The sequence below is a fragment of the Xiphophorus hellerii genome, chromosome 18 (genome assembly GCF_003331165.1).
Source record: "Xiphophorus hellerii strain 12219 chromosome 18, Xiphophorus_hellerii-4.1, whole genome shotgun sequence".
NCBI lineage: Eukaryota > Metazoa > Chordata > Actinopteri > Cyprinodontiformes > Poeciliidae > Xiphophorus > Xiphophorus hellerii.
In genome coordinates, this window is record NC_045689.1 from 2,688,762 (window position 1) to 2,713,020 (window position 24,259).

At 37.0% G+C, this 24,259-nt stretch overlaps 1 protein-coding gene across 1 annotated transcript in view; it reads right to left on the minus strand.

Moving 5' to 3' along the window:
- myo7aa (myosin VIIAa) overlaps window positions 1-24,259 on the minus strand; it is a 43,306-nt gene that overhangs the window by 7,285 nt on the left and 11,762 nt on the right. Inside the window, exons 13-38 of the mRNA XM_032545635.1 lie at window positions 23,843-24,053; window positions 23,028-23,163; window positions 22,107-22,213; window positions 20,618-20,755; window positions 19,661-19,819; window positions 17,299-17,391; window positions 14,776-14,870; window positions 14,413-14,497; window positions 12,919-13,137; window positions 11,885-11,992; window positions 11,494-11,703; window positions 10,706-10,912; window positions 9,068-9,244; window positions 8,472-8,561; window positions 8,256-8,383; window positions 6,367-6,493; window positions 6,167-6,286; window positions 5,911-6,084; window positions 5,313-5,540; window positions 4,070-4,237; window positions 3,848-3,965; window positions 2,815-2,941; window positions 2,563-2,732; window positions 1,734-1,921; window positions 1,460-1,584; window positions 989-1,146 (exon numbers count right to left, since the gene is read on the minus strand). Coding sequence (XP_032401526.1) covers window positions 989-1,146; window positions 1,460-1,584; window positions 1,734-1,921; window positions 2,563-2,732; window positions 2,815-2,941; window positions 3,848-3,965; window positions 4,070-4,237; window positions 5,313-5,540; window positions 5,911-6,084; window positions 6,167-6,286; window positions 6,367-6,493; window positions 8,256-8,383; window positions 8,472-8,561; window positions 9,068-9,244; window positions 10,706-10,912; window positions 11,494-11,703; window positions 11,885-11,992; window positions 12,919-13,137; window positions 14,413-14,497; window positions 14,776-14,870; window positions 17,299-17,391; window positions 19,661-19,819; window positions 20,618-20,755; window positions 22,107-22,213; window positions 23,028-23,163; window positions 23,843-24,053 — 3,866 coding nt within the window. The remainder of the gene's footprint in view (window positions 1-988; window positions 1,147-1,459; window positions 1,585-1,733; window positions 1,922-2,562; window positions 2,733-2,814; window positions 2,942-3,847; window positions 3,966-4,069; window positions 4,238-5,312; window positions 5,541-5,910; window positions 6,085-6,166; window positions 6,287-6,366; window positions 6,494-8,255; window positions 8,384-8,471; window positions 8,562-9,067; window positions 9,245-10,705; window positions 10,913-11,493; window positions 11,704-11,884; window positions 11,993-12,918; window positions 13,138-14,412; window positions 14,498-14,775; window positions 14,871-17,298; window positions 17,392-19,660; window positions 19,820-20,617; window positions 20,756-22,106; window positions 22,214-23,027; window positions 23,164-23,842; window positions 24,054-24,259) is intronic.

The following is a 24,259-nucleotide window of genomic DNA, read 5'->3' on the forward strand; positions in this document are numbered from 1 at the left end:
GAAGCTTACAAACATCCATCAGGCATAAACAGCTGTTATTGTTCTGAATACTGGATCATTCGATAAGTGATTAAGAATATTAATCTATTCTGATGATTAGTCATTTTTTTTAAAAGGCACATTCTGTGGATTTCCCATTTAACCACTTTAGCTTATTTCATACAATATTGGAAATACATTAAAAACTACAAACAAATAATTCAAATAATTTTTTTGGTTAAATCAGAGCATTCCTTTAGTTACAGGTTGATTACTTGTAGCAAAGAATGCAGTTAAAAAACATTTTTTTTAATTATCCCATTAATAATTGAATAGAAAAGGTTCTCAATAGGAGATTTTCTTTACAAAATTTGAACAAGGTGAAGGTAAAACTGCCACTTTAGGGCTTTTGGGTAGAACGTATTTACAGACAAAGATCTTTAAAAATCTTAAATGTGAAATGTATTTATATTTTTTGCACAGTTCTGTCTTATTACTGCTCTGAGTGTGTTGTTCTTTAAGCCAACAGATTTTTTTGAGTCTCTATGCTCCATTTTTCAATTAATCACTTCCTAAATTAGTGGATGACTATTTCAATAATCGATAAATCACGATTAATGCAATTAATTATTTCAGCCCAAAGAAAAATTAACCCTTTCTATGGTGATAAAGGAACTCACTAACCAGATATTAAGACACTGAAGACCCCTCTACACTCTGTAGTACACAATATGAATATATTTGTGCCTATATGTATAATTTTGACTCTTTGTGAATTAGAGAAAATCAAAAATGGATTAAAATTTGTTTTAATGCATTTGTTTGTTGTAAAGTGATTCAACTTTAGCCACAATCAGCGTCTGCAACTTCTGACCAACACAGATTGTCAACCTGACAAAAACATTTCTTTTACATTTCAGATTAACTCAATTAGTTAATGAAGTGGTTCTATTCAATGTAACGAATGAGCCTGTGTATATTCGTAATATTTGTTGTGTTTAAAGGATATCTATGAAGGCCATGCAGGCCTCCTGCGCCAGCTCCTCATGGCTGACGACCTTCTTCAGCAGCGGCAGCTTGAGCGGCTCTCTGGTGCAGCTCCACATCTTGTCTTTCCCTCGATTTTTGGTCACCATCACTCTGCTCAGGGTGTGTTTGGGAGGAGGTCTGGAAATGGCAGGTCATGTCCACAATAGATTAACGGGGACATATTATGAAAAATACACATTTTGCACATTTTTGTACTTCCACTTGGATCTCAACTGCTTCTAAAAACAACACAAGCACCTCAAAAAACCAAGCAGGCTCTACTAATGCTTTACTATTGCTTTTTAAATATGTTCAGCTGTATCATCGGATATCTGTTTGCAGCAATTTTCATGTGAGAGTGTAAACAATAAATTGGTGTCTCCAAGTAGACGTCTCACTCTTTTGTGTTTAACATTTTGCACATAAATATTCAGGTTGTACACATTTGTACCTGAAATAGTCATAAGAAAACTCCTCCAGAGTGTAGGGTTTCTGTCTGTCATCCGTCTCTGGCAGGATGATCTGAGAAACACGAACCGACTCCTGCCGCTGGTCTGGTGTCATGGTAACCAGCGCCTAATTGGGTGGAGTAAAGGGGAAAAATATTTTCTACGATTTAAAGAAAACTTTTAGGAAAATATGAAACAAGCAAACCTAATTTACTGTAAACACTTAAAAAAACACATCATCAGAAGGTTTCGTGTGCGATTTATTTTTTCACCTACCACTACTTCTGGTTGGGGACGAGTCATGGATGGCAGAACGTAAACAGAGTCAGCTGGGAAATCTCCTCTCTGATTGGTTCGTTCGTTAATGCCATGCGCCCAACCGGAGTTGAGGACCTGCTCCCCGGTATCCTGGTCCAAAATGATCAGGTCGCCCTTGAGAAAGCTCAGGAAGGTCGACTCCTCACCTGCGGCAGGAAGACATAAACACACCTTAATGTGGGGATGAGGAGATGAATACATGCGTCACATCGGCCATCTTTAAATCAACACAATTAACAAGCTGTATAAAACTCTTCAAGGAATTGAAGTAAAATTTACTGAGCAGAAACTAATTTAAATGATTTCCAATGAATAAGCATGAATTTCTAAAATAAAAGAAGTTAGAAACTTCTGTGTCTCTGGAGCTTGTAATGTAATTTTCCAATTATCAATATACGTATATGATCACTGCAAAAGAGAATTACAGATATTTGGGACACAGAAGCATGAATGCCTTGGTGATCTAAGGAACTATAAAACTACCAAAACTAATACGACAATTTTCATTAAAAACTACTTAGGCTTATTTTTTCACCTTACATCTTCATGTTTAGTTTTAGCCAGTATCTACGTATCCATTATGTCATTTCCTGTGTTACATTATAGTATTTTCTTACTGCAATGTAAGAAAATAAGGTAAAAATATATTTCAAAACCCGGAAAAACAGCCAATATTATGTGTAGTAAAAGCACAAAGTCACAAGGTTTTCAGTTCAGCCTGCAATAAGGCGTGCCGTAAAAACGTCGGATTTGGGTCAAAGCTGTGGGAACGCAGCTCAGGACTTACCAGCATTGGAGCTGTCCTGCAGCGCAACCACGAACTTTGACCTCTGCCTCAAACCCTCCAGAAAGGTCACCACTAAGTCCCGAATGTCTTCTGCGTTGTTGGAGGTGAAGGTGAACTCTTCTCCCTTGATGGTTGCCAAAGTGAAACTCTGACCCTGCAGCTTTCCTCCCCTGTAAAAACAAAAGCAGGTCAGATTCTGGACGTGAACGCTCGGGTCTGGGTCGGTTTGGGTCGAGGAGGAAGAGCGATGACCTGCTGCTGGAAACCGCCATGATTTCTGGGAAAGAGAGTTCCAGCAGGACCTGCTCCTGCTCGTCAACAAAGTAAACGCCGGTCCAGTTGACGGCAACGATCAGGTCGTTTTTAGGCAGACTGGGACCTGAGAGCCAAAAACAACAGGAACAGAGGAAACTTACTGGTTTCCACCAAAGAACAAGATGGTTTTTTTATGTGGAAGAGGATCAAATTAAGCCGCTAGTCGCATGATAAACTAAAATTTCAATTCTGGTGATGAACATTTTCATTGTCAATTTTATTTATGTGTTGGTTGTGCGTCAAGTTTTTATTTCTTTCCTATTTATTTTTATTGTTTAGTGTTTTATTTTGGACATTTAAAATGTCTTCCAGTTCCAGCATTCTGCACAAAATTAAAGTTTATTCATCTTTGAGAGGCAAAACTTGTAATATTATTATCATGTTAGTTGAAAATGGTTTCAAAACAATTATTGTTTGTCCCAGTAATAACTGCTTTAATAAAATATGTATCATATCTATATTATCTATATTTATCTCATGATGTAGAAGATCCTCACTAGGCTTGTTGCAATTTGCAATAAAACAATTAATCGCATTATAAATTAAAACAAGCGCAATAATTTCCAATTACTTGATTTATTGTTTTTCTCTTTCTACCAAAAATTGGATGAAAGTTTTCAGTCTGTTGTTTTGGTCTCAACCAGCCCTGTTTTTAAAAGGACAATTTTGTTTATTGAGGCTTTATAATTTGTTGTTTTTTGTTGTTTTGTTTGTTTATTTTGGACATTTCAAACATCTTCTAGTTTCAGTGATACATGTTCATTAGAATTTAAGGTTTGTTGATCTTTGAGAACCTGTTATTGCATTATTATACCATTATATTAGTTGAAAATCATCTCAAAACAATATTATCATTTATTGCAATGACTTCTGACACAATTTATTATCCACACTAACAAAATTTGTTATCATGACAGGTTTTAATAAAACATGAATTTATTTAATCTCTGATGATGTAGAAGGTTCTGACCTGAGAACCTGAACGCTTCATAAAAACGGGAGAACAGCAACGGCCACTTATGGCGAGCAAAGTCCACCACTTCCTCCTTCACCTTCTGAGAGTCGAACCTCTTCTGGGCGTAAATAGCCTGAGTCAGCAAAACAGAGACGTTATAACAGAAAATAAATCCTTTAAACTTCAGGAACTGCAGGCAGTTCCGCCTCTATAACCTCTAAATGCATTTTCTTGTACCTTTTTGTGTGCAGCCATGATGAAATGAGCCCACTTTTCCACCGTCTTGGACGTGCCGATCTCTCTGTCCGGAACGTAGGACGGGATGAGGCTCAGCAGGCGGTCCAGAAGAATCTCCGAACCATAATCAACATAATACTGCTGCGAGGCCAGCTCCGCCAGGTCGTCCTGGAGACGCAGAAACACAGAGGTCAGGGTGGATTTGAGGGAACGAAACTTTGATTTGTCCTCATCAGTTATTTACCTATTCAGTTCTGATCTATTAACGAAACCCGTTAATAGATTATAAGATCACAGAATAGAATAGTCCTTTATTAATCAGAGTGGGAAAATTCACTTGTTACAGCAGTACAGTAACAAAATATACCCCACTGAATATAAATATCTAAAAACACAATAAACAGCTGTATATTAATTACTCCACAAATCTGGAACAAACTTACAGAAAAATTGTAAAACAGCCAAAACAGATTTAGATTTAAGAGTTCCCTTAAATCTAGACTAAAACCCACCTGTGTAGAGATACTTTTGAAACATTATGAATGAAACATTAATCAACATTTTGATGTGTAATGATGGCACTTGACAAAATGTGATGCTTCAATTGCTGACTCTGTGTTCCTTGACTTTGTGTTTTTATGATGTCAAACACTTTGAATGCCTTGCTGCTGAAATGTGCTACACAAATAAACCTGAATTGAATTGAAAGCATATTAATAAAGTGTCTACAGATAAAATAAAGTTAAAAAGAAACCTGGAAATCTTTGAGATGTTGTTTTGTATGTATGTGATTGGATGGGATTTCAGTGTTTTAAAGGACTTCTGCAGGTTTAACTCAAATTTAAGACTTTGTAAGATCTTTATAAATTAAATGTAAAGCCTCTATAATGACAAAAAAATGTACAAAAGAAAATCTTTTATAGAAGTAATAGGAGCTTGTTTTAAGTAAATAATTATTGAATATAAATTAAAAAGTTCTAGTTCTATTGGCAGATTATTTCACTTATAACAAGGAAAACCATCTTGTTGTAAGTGAAAAAATCTGCTTTTTAATTTATATTCAAGAATTATGACTCCTATTTCTTGCTGAAAAGTTACTTATAAGTTAGTTTTGTCTTAATGTTTGCACCAAAAACTAGCTATAAATACTTAGTAAGACTTTGTGGTTTTGCAATGTGCGGCCTTAATTTTAGATTACTTTCGACATTCTTTTACATTTTACATTTAGAATAAAGCTACTCACCCTGTCGCAGCGGTATTCCCCAAACTTGACGCCTCGGACGATCTGCTGGTAGATGAGGTTTGTAGCGACTTGGTCTTCGGTTGGGCTGTGCCACGGCGTGAAGATCTCCTTCCTGAAGAACAGCCTCCAGGGGGCGTTCCTCTCCTGAGCGCCCTGCTCCTTGGCGTACTGCTCGCACTGCGACACAGCGTCCATCACGTGATCGTTGCCGCTGCCTAAAGACGAGACCTGCAGGAGGGGGGAAGGGTTGTCACGGCAACAGCGTTACAAAAGAGATTCGCAAACGTAGCTACATGCTAATAGAGAGAGAGAGAGAGAGATGGAGAGAAAAAGAGAAAGAGAAAAAAGAGAGAAAAATAAATAGAGAAGAGTAGAGATAAGTGGTGGATGGATGGATGGATGGATGATCGATGGATGGATTATGAACGGATGGATGGATGGATGGATGGATGGATGAAACAAAAACATCATGCCTGCATTAAATGTTTCACCTCGTTTCATTTAAGAATCAACCATTAGAGTAACTGATCATTGATTAAGCCATTAAAAGCAGCAGATATTGCAGCTGGAAACGAGGATCAGCGGTTTGTGGTCCGACCTTGTCGAACAGAGCGATGTACAGAGAGAAGCCGAAGCGGTCCTTCAGGTTGATCTTGTCGGACAGAGCGTTGCAGAGCTCCTTGGCTGTCGTCGCCGAGTCGGTCAGCAGCGTTTTAGTCGTGCCGTCCATGAACGTCACGGGCAACATGATGGGCTTCTTGGACTTGGTGGCCTGAGTGTTGATTTCAGAACTCAGGTCAAACTGATTTGACCTGAATAATGCTGCAGCTTGAAGCAGATCGGTGAGTTCATACCTGCAGCTCCAGCCAAGATGGAGGCTGTGTTCGCGTCCCGTTCACAAACGTTCGCCTCAGCCTTTCTTCACAGTACGGAGCGTAACCCGGCGGCCCGCTTCTGATGAAGTTCCTCAGGTACTACGGACAGACAACCTTCATGAAGCCGTGTTTTATTCAATAAACTAAAGTTTATTTTACGTCACTGTTTTGATTCTGACCTTTACAAATTTGTCTGATGGGGCGAAGCAGCCGACACAGAGTGAGACGAGAATCCAGCCGCGCGCGTGGGAACTTTTGGACGGGTTCTGACTCAGCTGCTTACAGATCTGACAGTAGATCTCATCCCTGACACACACACATACACACATGTTTGCTAGCTATCTTTGCAGGGACTTTCCATTGACTTCCATTCATTTCTACAGCCTAAACCTTACCCTTATCCTAACCCTAGCCATCACAGACCTAACCACTAACCCAAAAACAATTTCCCTCATGGGGACCAAGAAAATGTCCCCACAAGGAGCAATGGTCCCCATAACCCACATTGTAGACAGAAATAGGTTCCCATAAGGATATGAAAACCTGGTGTACACACACACACACACACACCCACACACACATACAAGTTCATATTTCTACCCACTTTGTATTACTGACTTCCATTCATTTCGGTAACTGGATTTATGCCAAACCCAAACATTACCCTAACCCGGGGTTGTCCAAAGTGCGGCCCGGGGCCATTTGCGGCCATCAAAATGATTTTGGGCGGTCCTTCATCACCAATTAATAATGGCTTAAATGTGGTTTGCCAGTTCAGGAAGAAAGTTTAATACAGATACCCACTTAAAAACAGTTTTAGCGTGCAAATTTCATTTAAAAAATAAGCAATTTAACATTTTTCAAAGGAAAACATAAGGTCCAACACAAGCATTCATCCAGGTTTTTGCTTCGAATTTAATTTATTTTAATAGTAAGAAGGACAACAAACATCCAACAACTTTTACTAAAATGCAGACCTGATCATGGCCGCCTAGCACATCTGGCAAAATAAATCAGCAGTGCGCCTTGTTACTGAAAAGACAATAAAATAAAATAGGTAATAGTTTGTTGATTTTTTTTATCTGGAAAATCTTTGAGGTCCTTTTTAATCTACAATGATTTTCATTGGCTACAGAAATCTTACACCTTTGATTATTTTATTAAAATGTTGAGTCCAGTTTTTAGTTGGACTGGTAATAATAAGACAGTTTTTGTTGTTAGAATTTAAATATTTTTCAAACGTTTGAACATCCTGCCGTAACTATTACCAGTATGCAGTGGTGTGAAGCGTTTGCCCCCTTCCTGGTTTTCCATTTTTTCATTTGTCTCACTACATTTTCTCGTTTAATAATAAACACCTTAAGTTAAAAACTATTTTATTATATTTAAATTTAAATTGGTTTGATCTTCTAAAACAGTGGAATGTGACAAACAAAAAATCAGAAAATCAGGAATGAGGCAATCATTTTTCACATCTCTGTAAAAAGAGGCAATACTCCATTATTATATTATAATTCTGATTAAAATTTTTATTTATTGTGACAACGATGAATTTCAACTGATGACATCTGGTAACCTCAAAAGATTATTTTCTGATTGCTGCTTTTATTTTCTGCTTTCAATGTAACAACAATAAATATCAGTAAATTGAAGAAAACCAATAACTGTGTGAATCACTGCCTTATGTAACCGATTTACTGAAGAAACCTAAATCCCAATAGATAATCTTTACAAGAGCAGGGTTTGAGTTTGTTAAGAAACAAAACAAAAAACAGCAAAGACACAATAAAAATCTCTAAATAATGTGGTAAAATCTTGAGTCTGTATCACCCATCCATATTAGATATTTTCAATTGTATCAAATTAAAATGTAAAATTTCAACACAAAGAAAATATTAGAATAAGTTGAAACAAAGAAAAAAACAACATCTAAATACAGTGAAGGCGATAAAAACAAGGAAATCTGGTTGAATTGAAAAACCTGTGTTCTTCTTGACGAAACAAAAACTGAACCAAGCTTTAATTTGGTTCCTTCCCTGCATGATTGACTCGTTTTCTCACCGCTTACCTCAGCGTCGGCCTCAGGATCCCGTTTCCGATGATGAAGTGAAGTTTCTCCAGGTTGGAAGTCGGCCGATCTTCCAACATGCTGTTGCCGTGGAGACCGTACTCGCCATCATTGAGGCGCTTGGTGACCTGAAACACATAACGGCGTGTTTTCTATGTGTTGTTTTTTTTCTACTCTCCAAAGGCGGACCTCCCTCTCTGCCTCCAGACGTCTTACCTCCTCTGTGATCTTGGATTTCTTCTTCAAGGTCAGGGAAACCAGTTTGTGTCGGACGCTGTTTTTCTTCAAGCTTTCAGAAGGAGTTGTCTCAAGGGAAAAAAAACAAACAACTCTTAAACAAAACACTATAAACGATGAAGATGTTTGGCAAAAGTAAATAAAGTGTTGATAAATAAGCAATAGAATTTAAATTTTACACACTTGTATAGGTTTTCCTCATTTCTGGCAGAATATTTCCTGCTTACATTCTTATATTAGCAGAACAGTTTTTATCTTCACTGTTGACTGTAAAAATTGCCTGTAACATGTAAAGCTACGTTCACACGGCAGGTCAATTCTGACTTTTTGCTAAAAATCGTTTATACTGCTGAATAATGCAGAATTAGATTTCTGTGTGAATGTTCACATCCCAAAGAGAGGAGGAAGAACGTTGGACGTCACACAGCAGCGCTCTGTCTACGAAAGTAATAGCATGCTTGAATTTTCACAATAAACCGAGACTATCGTCTTTTATTCCTAATTTTTAAATAATAATAACAATTCCAGAATGAGTAAGCAGTTTAGATTTTGACCTCTTGACCTCTCGTCCTCACCTCCGCCTCCCCCTGCAGCGCCTGCAGCTCCCTCTTGTGGGTTTTCTTCCCCAGCGTCTCGTAGATCTTGGTCATGACGGGGATCTTCTCGCTTCCGTCGCTGATCGCCGTGTGGTACTTTGGCTCCGGTAGATCTCCCATGAACCTCAGCACTGTGATCCAGACGGCCAGCGCAGCCTCACAGGGTGCAAAGGTCAAACACATTTCATCAGGTTCCAATGGAAAAACGTTACTCAAAGGAAAGTCTTAATTCGGATTTACCTACTTTTGATCAGAACGAGCTGAGCTGATCGTGTTTAACATTTACGTGGAGACAGAAGCGAATGCAACAAACGATTATTTTAGTAATCGATTATTCTATTGATTTTTTGATGATAAACTGATTAATCGAATAAGAAAATTTCCATATTCTGCAGATTTTTTCTTTAACCAATAAAGGCTTTTTTATACAATACCAGAAATATGTAAAAAAAAAAAGTAAATAAACAAATAGTTCAACTTTTTTTTTAAATTAGAAAAACATTTATTTTTGCCAAAATTTAAACATTTTCAGGCAAAAAATATTGCTTGGAATATTTTTGCACACTAAAATGCAAATGGCCTTTTTTTGAGTGTGTATACTCTAGTTAACGATTAAGTGATTACTAAATTAGTCAACGATTATCTCAATAATTGATTAGTCTTGATTAATTACATTGATCGTTTCAGCTCTAGAGGCAGATTGTGTTTTAAAAGAAGTTCTTCTCAAAGTTAAGCGTTTACAAACTGAACCAGCTGTTAGAAATATTTAGTATATAATCTTTTGTTTGCTGTGTTTGATGTGTGAAGTTGTTGTGCTGTTTCTCCCCATTGTTCTGAGAGTTTTCAGCTCCTGCCCTGCAGCAGGAGGAATTAACAGGAATTGAACTCAATAGGCGCAGTGTGTCTGCACTCAAGAGAACAGAAGAAATAACTGTAGAAATGACAATGCTATGTAACCGACTTTAGATAACAAAATAAGCTGTGTAACTAGTGATCGCCCCTAAGGAAATAAAAAGGGAGAGTATGGCAGGATGAGCTTCAGAGCAGCAAGAAATTGTAACAAAAGAACATTTTCAAGGACTGTTTCTTCACACACACATACAACCTGTAAATTCTATCTGCCATTATTTATCTACAATCCATTCCCTAACATTCTTGTATATTCTGTATAATCTGTGCATATAGCTCCCATATTTATATTTATCCACAATATCTATATCTCTTTGCTATAACCCCTTATAGTCCATACATACATAGTCTTGTACATCTGTGAATAAATATTTATATCTCGTAGAGCACTTCTGGATAGATGCAAACTACATCTCATTGCTTGTACTTGTGACAGTGCAATGACAATAAAGTTGAATTCTATTCTATTCTATTCTATTTTCTGCAAGAAAATCTAAACTCTCTTGTCTTTCTCCTTTTTGTGTGGTGTTTAAATGTTTTAGGTCATTTAAACACCACATTGCACCGGATTGCACTGATTTTGCTCAGTCCAATCCAGTTAGTGAAATATTTTGCATCATCTGGTAAAAGTTTAGGTTTAAGTCACCTATAAGCCTTCTGACCGGCCAAATTCCTGTTAGGAGTCAGATCAGCTGGTTGAAAACTCACCAGCTGATCTCCCTCGTCCTCGTGGAACAGCAGCGGCTGCTTGAGAGGCCGTCGAACGTAAGTGTGTGTGGTGGTGCCCTGGAAGTAGGTCGCTGCGTATTTGGCAAACTTGTACTCCGATAAATCCTCCTCTTCGTCATCTTCAGGGAGAGGAAGAGCCTCGTCCAGATCCTCCTCCACCAGCTCATGATGGGAATGCTCCAAGTCCTAGAGAGGAGACGGGGAATCAGTCCCTGTCGCAGGAAAGCCTGACTGATAAAACTGCTAGATTAATCTTTAAGAGGTTTTATGTGCAAAATAAAGTTCACTTAATCTTTTCCCTTTTTCTATGTAAAAAGTAAAGAAAATCCCTTACATAAGTCAGACTGCAGGTTTGAAAAAGCTTTAGCCACTTTAATATCCTGCAATTTTTACCTGAAACACTTGAAAAAACCCCCAGAAAGAGCAAAATAACACAAAATACAATGAAGACTTTGTGAGAAATACAAGCATTTAAAGGAAATTTCTAAGTTTTTCAGGGGTAACTTGTAATGAATGTTGGACCTTTTGTAAACTATTTTATTAGATGACATTTATTGTGGATGTAAAAAGACATGTTTTGTTCAAGATGGCTTTGTGGATTATAGGATTTATGACCGCATCATGAACAAATAATGAATTGGTATCAGAGGTGCACCGATTGCAGTTTTCTGGCCGATTACCAATCTTTACAAAGCCTGACCTTCCGATTCAGATTTTGGCCGATTGATACTCTGACAGTAAAAGGGGCTTTATTGAGGTCAGTTTACCTCGAATCCAGCCGGCGCCTGACCTTCCTGGCCGGGTAACGAGTTCGTCGTCCCCAGGAAGCCGAACATCTTGTCCACCATGTCGGAGTCGTTGACGGGCTCCAGCCGAGCCTTCTCCATCTGCTCCACCAGCTCCTTTTTCTTACGAGCTTCCTCCTTCTCCTTCTTCTCCCGCTCAGCGTCCTCTTTAGCCAGCTGGGCCAGCCGCTCCTGGAAGGGGAAATAAACGGATGCATGAACAGAAATGATACCAAAGGCTCAATGCTTAAAACACAGCTGCAGGCGCCAACATCAGTTTTATTTATTCTGTGAACATCAGAAAGAAAAAGTAAATAATATTAAACATTCTCCAACATATGTCTAGATGTGTCTTTAGTGTCATAAATGTCACCTGATGTTTGCGTTCAGCCTCAGCTTTCGCTCTTTTTGCAGACATTTGGTTCCTTAGTTTTGTTTCTTCAGCCAGACGCATCTTCTCGGCCTCCAGCCTCCTGCGGTACTGATTAGTGGAAAGTGGGGAAAAGAAATGAAGAGTGTTGTAGAAAATTAAAACATGACGGACCAGATGAGTGCATGTTTTCACTTTTTTTAAGTCAACAAAAATAAACCCAGATCTGGTTGATTGATCATGATTCTCAGTAGGGACTCATGTCTGACCTCATAATTAGTTTTTCAGTTGTGAAAGAGCTGTAGCTGTATGGCAAGCCATTTTAACATAAAATCTGTTTCACCACTTAGATTCCAGATATCTAAAATTAGTTTATCGCAGATGTATTACTAAATTAGTGCTTATATTTTGAGTATACAAAATACCTATTTGAGATCTCTCTGATTACATTCTGGCTGGCATAAATGACGTCAGATTTACTACTAATTTGTACAGACGTTTAAATTCAAGATATCTAAAATTAATTACTGTCTATCTGAATCACATATTTCAGATAACAAAAATGTTATTATGACCAGTCATACAGTAAATTTAAGTTTTTTCTGTTTGTTCTGACTAGTCATAATTCTAATTTTAAAAATATTTTAATTAGGAGGTACATAGATTTGACTAGGGTAAATTAAAATGAAAGCAAATAACGACTAGTCAAAACTAAATTATAGATATCTGGAACGGCAATTCAAAATTCCTTTAAAAAACAAATTTTGACTAATTCAGTTTGACATATTGTAATTACAGATGTGTGACCTTTCAAATAACAAATCCGTTGATATCATCATATCTTGAAAGGAATTTTGACTCGTCAAAATGTAATCGAAGATATCTTGAATTATTATTCTTACTAGTCAGAATGTGAATCCAGATATCTTAAATTACCATGCAGGACAGTAAAAATGTAGTCAGGTCTGGTGGAAGCTCATTTTTAGAAACGTAGAATGTAATTACAGATAATCAGATTAAACTGATTTTGTGTTTACCTCGCCCTTTAGTCTCTTGTACAGCCGGCGAGCGATCATGCCTCTGGTGTATGCCTGGATGGTGATGACAGCCCACAGCCGGTGCCTGAACGCCCGACGCACCAGGAAACCTCGGCAGCGGCCCTGGAAGCCCGTGATTCGCTGGCGGGCCACATGGTAAGATGCACACAACTTCCTGGAACGAACCAGAGCCTGGAGGCGAGAAAAGCCCGCTCGCATCTGTCGGGACGAAGGAAAGAGAGGAAAAGGCTTTTAGCTTCATGATCTTTGGTATTTTTATTTATGCTTCTGTGTGTTCGGGCTGGGCGATGTGGCTTAAAAATAAAATCTCTTTATTTCATACCAAATTCAATTCCCGGTTTTAACTTCTGTCCAAAAGATTTGAGGCTGTAAAACACGGGCTGACGTCACTCTGAACTGGGGCTGCAACTAGAGATTATTCTGACGATTAATCTGATTTTTTTTTTAATTTGCCACATTGTGCAGATTTTACATTTAGCCACTAAAATAATTTTTTGCACACATTAAAAGATGTAAATAAACAAATAATTCAATCCCTTTTTAAAATAAGAAAATAAACATTTTATTACCTAAAATGCAATGACATAGAATTACCTTAGTGAACATCTGATAGTTTGTAGATTCATCTTCTAACATCAATGTGTGAAAAAGCTCAGGACTGATCTGGTGAAATTTTTTTTGGATTAATTAATTAATAATTGGACAGCAAAATTTGCTTAATAGAATCTGAACCAAGGTAAAGGTAAAACTATGCCACTAGAGGAGTTCTGGGTAGAACATACTTACAAAGTTTTTTATTATTATTATTTTAAGTGAACAGTTTTGGTTGAATTATTGCTTTAAATATGATGTTTTATCAGCAAATGGTTTATTTTTAGTCGCTATACTCCTGTTAACAATTAATTGATTGCAAAATTAGTTAACGATTAATCGCGATTAATTGACATGATGCTGGAAAGAAATGGATCTAGGCCTGCGGCCGACCTAATGTCCAGTTGAATGAAACTGTGATCGACAGCAACTAACACGTTCGTCTGCATGAAGGAAACTGGTAGAAAACATTCAATTTTTTGTCACGACACTTACTGGATGTCAAATCAAAGATCAGTAAGTGAAGTTACGCTTGATTTTATGTATGTAGATTCCAACTGTAGATCTATGGCAGCATGAAACCATGTGCTGCAGTAACTGCAGTATTTACATCTAAGCACATTTTTATGCTAATATTTATTTTTAAGTATTTTCCTGAAGGCAGATTTTCACAAGCAAGTATTATTTAAGTCATTGCTCGCCCACTTTATAGGTGCAAAATGCGTCTGACACAGCTTTCCTACTTTGAGTAACAGATAATCAAGGACTACGTTGGTGAAAAAATGTATATTTTCCTAAAATTAAATCTTCAAAAACCAAAAAAATGATTAATCAATTAAATTGGTTTATCGCACAGCCCTAATCTGTGAAATCCATCCTCACAGCTCCATAGCTCTTCCTGCACAGGTAGCCTCTCCATGTCTTCTGGATCAACACCGCCGACTTCCTCATCCTCAGGAAGTTAGATCTGATTAAAAACAATAAAGAAAATTATAAAAAAATGTTAAGATTTTTGTTTGGCTTTAAGAGTTAATAATCTCTCCTTTACAAAATAGCTCAAAATCTTCCAAGTCAAGTTTTCCATAGAATATTTCAGAAACAGGGCAGTTCAAAATGCTTTACGCCATAAAGACAAATGTGAAACAAGCAATAAATATAACATTTTCTCAAATACAAATATTTATGGTATTCAGGTGATAAATTTGCAAAATCTTTAATTAATCTGTTTAAAAGGATGTCGAGTACCTGTCCTTAAAGCCTCGCACCACCTTCTGGATGAGTATGACCTTGTCTGTGATGGCTTTATCTCTCTCGATCTCCAGCAGCATGTCATGATGATCCTAAACCAACATTAAAAAAATACAAACTAATGTTTTCACCTCTGTTTCTCACTTCTGACACCATGTGTGAACTTGCTGCAGAAAAAAAGCAAAGTTTGCACAAATTCAGCACATCACAACATAAAAATGCCAGGAAACATCTTTAATACAAAGCTTTGATGTTGCAGATTTTGACTGACTAAACAGAGAAAAGAGGTTTAACACACTGAAGCTGTTTCCTCCAGTGACCTGAGCCAGTCCTGAGGAGGAAGTGGTGTTACTTCCCTGCACTTTCTCCTTCCTGTTGAACTTCCTGTCCTGCTGAACACCAACGTCTGACACTTGAGTATGTCATTTAACTCTCAAACTAAAATCCCCAACTTTCCACATGTTTATCAGCACACTGGGGTCATGTAGACCTAAAACACACACATCAAAAAGGAGTGTGTGGTTTTTTCTCCCCCTAAAAGTCATTGTTTGGTAGCTTAACAATGAATTAAGTCTGCAGTAACAGAACTATTACTGCGAAAATTACTACTTTTATCCAAATAAAATCATTTGAAGTCTGAAGCAAATGTTCTTAATTAGTTGACATAAAGCTGTCTTTGACTAAATGAGCAGCACATTTTGCCATGACAGAAATTAAACTTCAAAGGAAACAAGAAATAGTTTAGAAAATATAACTGAAGGTGATAAAACACATCTGTAAAAATCAAATATTTTCTTTAATCGAACTCTAGGTCGCCTAAAACATCTGATACGTTGGTGAGGTGTGAATGCACAAAAACTCTGATATGGGCCAAAAATGCAAACTTAGATTGCCTGAATGCAGGGCATTCTGGGTAAATGGAATCAAAACAAACACGCTAGTCTAACACCAGCGTGATAAATTGGTCTTTTATTAAAGAAACAAGAGAAATCCTACAACCACTAAAATCTGACATCAATCCTTTTTTGTTTACATTTCTTGAAGAAGAAAGTTCGCTCATGTCTTCTTCAGAGGTTTTCTTGTTTATTAGGTGGCTTTTGTTGCAGCGCCCCCACAGGTGAGGAGGAGAACAGGTTTTTCAAAGGGTTTGGTTCATTTGACTTGGTGCAGTGTGAAAGAAAACAAACGTTGCAATGTTGTTTAAAAGTTAAACCGAATCTACCGGACTACCAGGTGTGACAACACTCTATGCCTCAAAACATGCATAAATAAAGTTTTACTGACTTGCAGCATGAGCACAAAACAATAGTTTGATACCCTCAAGAGAAAATAATAAAAATATTTGAGAAAGAATCATCTAATAAACTGGATATAAATCCTTCTTCACCATGAAATAAAACAGAAAACAAACATGGTGGAAACCTTTGCAGAGAACACAGAGGAGAGCAACCTATTATTCCCGCCTGAATCAGCACCAGCTGATATTTTCATTTAGCCTGTTAACTGACAGGCCTCACCAGTGACCTCTTGAAAATTGATTGAAAATTAAAAATAACACAAAGAACAGGAATCAAAACAAGCTGTTCTTCCTGTCACTGGATGTGAAACTGGAAACAATCACAGCAGAGTTTTACCACTGGGATGAACTGGTTCATTTCCAGTTAGGTGCATTAAAACCACTATAAAAAGGGTTTATTTAGTGTCAATAATTATCTGTTTTAATGTTATACATTTATATTATGATAATTAGAGCTGGAATTGGAATTGAACTGGGACAGGCACAGTGAAATTCAAGCACTTTTCAATTATTTTAAAGTTAAGTTTTCAAACTTTTCCAGCATAAAAAAACAATACAAATAAACTAAAAAAAGACAGCTTCAATTCACAATTATATAGTTCATTATTGTTGTTAATAATGTCCTTTGATATTATCCTGACAAGGTAAATAAAAACAGCAAAATTTTATGTTTCGTAATGTCTCACACACACCTTGCACACCTGACTGGTCTGAAAACAAAACATGAAATTATCAAGAAAAAGCCCCAATTTTAATGTATAAAATATGTTACAATTACACTGATCAATAAGCCATTGAGCCATTAGGAATAATAAATATTCTTCATATTAAAGCAATCCAAACGAATCATGTATAAAGGGAAAAAAAACCTCTAAAAAAAATGTTCTCAGAAGGTTTTCTGGCATTTAGCAAACAGAAATAATTTGGTAATTCCAACTAACCTTAAACAAGAAAGGTTTAATTTGATTTAACTTCAGGCAGTCAGAAAAAAGTTTGTCTTCTTATTAGGTGTATGAAAATATCTGATTTCATATAATTTTCCAAATTTAGGCTTTTAATCAAACGTTAGATTCCAGTTTATCACAAAAATGTGCAATTTCTAAAACGTCACACATTAATAAGGCATTTTCAAGGATCCTAAACCTGAACATAAATGGTTCTGCATTTCATTGGACCGCTGTAACATGATCCTGCAGCAGGTTTCTCCTTTAATGGAAAGTTACCTTGAGGAAGATCTTGGTTTTTCCCATCTGCCAGTCGTCGTCTTTGCCGAGAACGGCTTCAGCGATCCGCTGGCAGGTTCCTCTCAGGTCTTCCTGCCCAGGGAGAGCAACAGGGAATTAGTTTCTAAAATGCTCCCTTCCTGTTTCTGCTGAGAAGGAACTCAACAAAAGCATAACCCAAGATGAGCTCAAGCAAGTTTGGTCAGCTGGTTTTATGACCAAACTTGTCAAAAGACAAGTTTTGAGACAAGAATGCAGCAAGAAATCACTTGCTGCATTCTTGTTGGTTATGCAGGAGGCTCCACTTCTGCTTTTCAAAGAGGTATGGTTGTATAATTGTGCGTCTGAAACTTATTTGCATTTAAAGTGACAAGATGCCCTAAAAATAGGTAGAACTGATCAGATCAAAATCTTATTATCCAAGAATGATTTTGTGCAAAAAATATAATGAACATGTTTTGTATAGACCGTAGACCTAACCTGTTCAGGATATTATGTCACTTTTTAAAAAACTGATTCAGAACACAAAATATCACAATCATCACAGGTATCAGGACAAAACTGACACAAACATCCCAGAATCAGAGCTCAAATGGAGGCATCTGACTAAACAGAGCCTGAGAGGGAGGTTGGAGAAACAGGGACACAAAGGGAGTCGCAGGAAAGGAATCTGTGGGAAAAACCCATTGGATAAACACGGATCGGATCCCGACACCAGGAAACACTCGATGGCCCACGCCTAACTTCCAAAACCTGGTGTGGATCTGTTGCAGCTGGAGAACACTAACATTTCTCCTGTTAGGACAGTTAGAACAAGGAGAACAAAGTTCGTCTCTAACGCAACATGAAAGCAAAGGTTTATTTTTCTGTAGTTTGTTACACTCTTATCAAAAAACTACTTTTATTTCTAAAACAGAGGCTATAAACAGGCAAGTCAAATTCAAATTTTAAAATAATTTATTATTCCCAAAGGAAAATTAAATGAAGCCTCTCACACTTATGTGAAAGGGATAGTCGTGAAAAAATATATTCATTTGGGTTTCCAGAGATATTAACCCAAAGAACTATACATCTTGTTTAACAGCTTCTGTTTATTCATTTGTCATTTAATTCAGGTCAACTCACAGAAAAGATTGAAAGAAAAAACTTGTTTTTAAAAATATTTTCTTACATTTTAAAAAAATTTTAAGAGAAAAAGTTGATTAAGAATTGGAAATACAACAGAATACAATATACTTAACTTTATTGATCCTGAGGGGAAATTTCTTATTAGTTGACAAGCTAATAAATATTAATCCAGTTAAATATTAATAATACAAATAGTACCATAAGAGATCAAATTTATAAAATATATATACATGGGGCGTAGGGGTTAGCACGACCCACATTTGGAGGTATGAGTCCGCAACGCGGCCGTCGCGGGTTCGATTCCCGGACCCAATGATATTTGCCGCATGTCTTCCCCGTTTCCTGTCAGCCTACTGTCATATAAGGGACACTAGAGCCACAAAAGACCCCCTGGAGGGGAGGGAAAAATATATCTATATATATATATATATATATATATATATATATATATATACATACCTAAGAGTGATGTAAGGGATTCAACATGACTGAATATAAATAATAAATAAAATAACAAGCATCAATAACAATCAAATTTGTTAAAATAACAATCGAATCTGGGTTTAAAAAAATTGGAGATTTTATTTTTAAGCCGTATCGCTGAGCTCTTCCTCGTGCATAGAAATACAGATTCCACATGGAGCCTGACGATAAGGCTGAAAAAATTATCACGATATAAGCATTTTGTATCAGTTAATATCTATAATAATTGATTTTTTTGTTTTGTTTTAAATATCTGAAATACTGCCAAACTGGTGGCCTGACTTTTCCTGTTTGATCCATAGTTTTCATTCCACAATGTTGGTTTTTATTGTGAAGCAGTTATAAGGCGAAACCTGAAACTGCTGCTGTGGAAGTTACTCAACAGGTTGTTGCTAGGTAACCAAAGATTGAGTTAGTTGTCAGGTAACCAAAGAATGAGAAAGTTAGTTGATTCCACCAACCTAGCTTAGTTAGCTGTGAGAGGCTGAGAGCTTAAAGCCTTTTCTCTGCCTACATCTCCCAGAATGCTGTGCGATTCTGGATCAGAGTTCAGTGAATATTTTAGATGTTGAATATTCTCTGTCTTTTGATATTGATCACGTGTCTATTGTGATATATTGTTATTGATTTATTGTTCAGATGTATTTTCACACTTCATTTATTAAAGAAAGAAGAAGACAAATAGAAAATCTGTGTGTGAAAAGCTTAAACGTACAGTTTTATTTCAGACAGTCACAGATGTCAGCCCTACCTGTTTATATGCTGGTTTAACTCCAGGCATCAGCACCCGGTAGCGGTCTACAAACTCCACAAAGGTGTAGCGGATGGGATATCCAGCGCGCCGAATACGAATCGTCTCCATCATACCAGAGTACCTCAGCTGACGCACACACAGCTCCCGGTCAAACAGCTGGAAAACACACCCAAAGCTAACACGTTAGCTGCATGTTCAGGCAACAATGACGACTTTCAGAAAGGAAGGTGCTAGATCGTATTTTCATTTTGTCCAATCAATTGAAGCAAGTCTTAAAGGTAAGTTGTAAGTGAAAAGTTTATGAAAGCAGGAGTCCACCAAGAAATCGGCCCTAATTCCTATAATTTTGGGGAAAAGCGATTAGCCGACAGATGCAGAAGTGAAACTAGTTGTATCTGCCGTAAGGGTCAGAAAATCAACCATTGCCCACCACAGGATGACTGTAAAGGATGGTTAACAAAAATAACCCACTGTTACAACTTAGCAACATTTTACAGAAAAAAATAAAAATAAAAACAAAAATCAGTACCCGCAAGTAATATTCTGTTTAAAGAAAACTGCAATCGGTGCAGCCCAAATGTAAAGGTTGTCTTTTTTTTTACTATCATTAAAACATATAGAATTTACAGGAACTTTATGCCTCATTTTCCTCTACAAACAATCACAGAAAACCTTAAAATCTTTGATTATTTTGATAAAATTGTTTTTATTCCAGTATTTTTCTAACAGTACATTGTCAAAACAATAAAAGAACATACACATGCTGAAGTTGAAACGTACATTAGTAAAAAAGTTGGTCACCTTCTTAACCTAAACCGTACCATCCTACAGATTATGCTTAAAATATCAACATACCTCCCCATATTAGCAAAGTGATGACTTTACCGTTTACAGTTAATTTCTTGCTAATGTTACGTAAGCAGCTTAATAAACGGAAAAAGAGCAGATACACACCATAGGTTTCTTGTACTCATTGGGTTTGATGCAGCGAACGAAGAAAGGCTGGCAGACGCTCAGAGTCCTCATCAGCAGCTCCAGAGATCTTTTAAACTGACTGCTGAGGGTGGGAGAGCGCTTCCTGGTTTCTGCCCCCTAAACACAACAAACACACAGTCACACACACACACACACACACACACACACACACACACACACACACACACACACACACACACACCCACAGGACAGCAGAAAAAGTGTCAGGGTCAGCCAAGTTGAAATTTCCTGAGCTGTGACACAAACCAATTCTTTTGTCTTTAAATATAATTATTTTGCTAGCGGATACTGCAGCTTCATGCTGATTTAAAATAAAACACTGTTGATCTGCAACATTTCTGTAGAAAAATTAGATGCAAAAAACTTTAAAATGCATGTGACCTTGGTTACAGCACCATACTTCAGGGACAAGATGCCCCGGCTACATACAGCAATGATAATAAATTAGAGAGGAAATATATTGAAGTAATGGTTTATTGTGTTATACAGCAAATGGAATACATTATTATCTTAATACTACTAGCTTAGCATCTTTAGCTAAGGGTTTATTCTGAGAAAATGGAAATTGAAATACTTCAAATAAAGATTAACAGTAGAAAAAATATCCGTTTGTTGAATTTTATTTATTTATAGCATACAGTTATGACCATTATAAAGTAATAAAATAACAATTGGCTGTAAGTAAATGCTAATAATCAATAATAAATAGAAACCTGTGTTACCTGCCTGTTATAATCAAGGATAAAAATGTTTGTAGTTGCCTTTTGTGGCCAGTAGAGGTCAGTAAACTATGTCTTTAGTTTGTATTTATGAGTTTGATATTGAAAAAGAACTAGTATAAAAATAGAGAGTCATTTAAAGATGCAAATTTTGCTTTGGAGAAATAAAGAAATAATGAATGAGCGTAATTATGTAAAAAAAAAAAAGAAAATTCAGGAAGAACATTATGATAAGAGGTAATAAAACAGAAATAGAAGAGATGTGATAGGTCAAGAGGTAAAGAAATTAAATTTTCAGTTTGGTGACTGGTTGCGTTCCTTTTAAAGATGGTTACCTTAGTGAGCGCTGTGGCACCAGGAGGATAACCACACAGAAACTGGCAACAAGCAGCACACAGGCACGTTTGCACACAAAGACCCCACCGTACAGAAAGATTGAAGACAGAAAAAACAGCAAAGTTACTGAGAAACACGATTCTGAAACATGAGAGCAAACTCTGGCATGCAGAAGAAGAAAGAAACCACAATAATATGGAAACAGAAAATGAACTTTTATTTGTTTTTTTGTTGCCATAAATTAACTACATGAAGAGTTTTGAAGGTTTTAACCAATAGAGAACAATTAGCTCTGTCAAATGAGGTTATTTAATAAACACACATTTTAGAAAACCAAGGATGATTTCATAAATTTCTATAACTTCTAGAGAGGTTAATGATGTGTCAGTTACCATAGCAACATCTGCCTGGAAGATTTGCTTGATGAACTTGTTTTTGGAGGAATGAACCAGCTGGATGATGTCTCCATACAGAGTGTCTCTGTTTTTCTCCAGGAAACCTGCAGGAATGACACAAACATGCAGTTTAAACACGCAGACATGTGAGAACATCCGCTGCTTCCTTGGACCGATCTCAACATGAGCGCTGCAGTTAGGAACCGCTCTGAAGTTCCTCAGCCAACAGGATTCCAGGCAGCTGACAGAACCGACGGGGACGTGTTAAACATGTTTTGCTGTGTTTATACTGAGCATGCGTCTTTGCTTGTTCAGTATTTTGCTACCAAGCTACCAGACAGATCAACACCTGCAAGTGATTTTGATCTGTAGTTTTCAAGGCTTTCTGAAAGTTTAAAGTTTGTTTTTTCCTACTGTTTCAGTCACACATGTCACCATTTATACAGAGAGGTCTTTCTTTCCATTTTAGGTTTTTACTTTTGTATTCTCTTAAAAACAAAAACATCATTTTAAATATATCAGTAAATTTTGTTCCGTATCATTTTTATTTTACCAGCCCATTCTTGAAAACGTGCTTCAAGCAAATTCCGTTACACAGTTCTCTCTTTTTTTATAATGCAAAAAACACATATACAAGAATAAATTAGAGAAGAAGCAGAGCCAAATGCTTGATACAGACAGTAAAAACTCAGCAGAGACAGATATGTAAGACATAGGGACACCAAAAAAGAAGAAAAGCAACAAAAAGTGTGTTGGGGGGAATAAAGTAGACAAGAAAAAAAGCTGTGAGAGATAAGAAAGTAAAATTACCTGAAAGATGAAAGGTGAAGACATCAAAAAATACAAAACTGAGCTCCAAACACAGAGCAAAAAAAAAAAGTTCAGTGTCTCATCTCTGCAGTGTGAAGTATCTCTCACCTCTTGTTTCATAGTAAACCACTCCGGCAAAGTGCTGAATACCAAACTGAGTCTCGTAGTTGTTCTTCGGTGGGATGTAGTTTGTGTTGAGTTTGTGCTGAAAGTTGAGCTTGTTCAGCATCGTGGCGTCTGTCCCCTGAGGGACAAACAGAGAGGCAGGAGGGAAGGTGAGCTGATGGCCGGATTTATAATCTGACTGTTTGATCTATGAGAAGTCTGAAGAATTTTTTATCACGTCTCTAAAAACTGCTGCCTGTTCCTACAGAGAACATGACAATTAAAAAGGTAATTTATAAACTGGTGACATTAACAGAGCTGAAAATAACACAAAATGTTAAAAACTTATCTGGGTTTATGTTAATTAGAGTAACATGCAATAAACTCTTTTTTTGTCCTGTTGAAACAGGATCTGCTACTGGGAACTCATCAAATCAACCTAATTCACCATCAGCAGCTGCGTTTCCATAGGCCATATGATTGCGCAATTTGACATTTCGAAAAATAAATTTGCTTAATGAAAAAATGCCAATATCGAAAACAACTCTTGTTTTTCAGTAAACAGTTTTGGTGCTGAGGAGAGGTGGTTTTTTGTCGCACCGTTGCTAATGGCACAAACCGCAAAGAAGACAGGAAGTAGTAAGGTTGATGAAGATGGTGCAGCAAGTGTTTTTTAATGACTTGACTGCATGGACAAACTTATTTCATGGAAACAGAAAAAACAAGAGTGTGTTTTTCTGTTAGCGGAATATTGATCAAGTTTTGCCCACATTTGTGATGGGAACGCAGCTAGTGAGATGTTAAACTGAGCTGTTTGCCTTAGGAAACTTGCTCTCCTCGTCAATGAGCGAGATGATGTTCATCGGTTTGATGGCGATCATGTCCAGAGCGTCCTGGTTGTCGGTGAACTCGATGTGCTGCCAGTTGATGTTTTCCAGGTTGTACTCCTCCTGCTCCAGCTTGAAGACGTGACGGACGAAGAACTGCTGCAGGTTCTCGTTGGCGAAGTTGATGCACAGCTGCTCGAAGCTGCAGGAAGGACGATGATGAGCAAAACAGAGAATTTACACATTTTATTAAAAAATAAAATAAAACGGCAAAAATATGGAGGAATTTCAGGGGTTTTTTTTGACTCTTTAGGGAGGATAATTTTTTTATTTTCACTGCATCTTAAAAGTTAAAGATAAAACAACCAGTGGGCTGCACAGAGCGCTTCCTATATGAAAGTCTCTGGG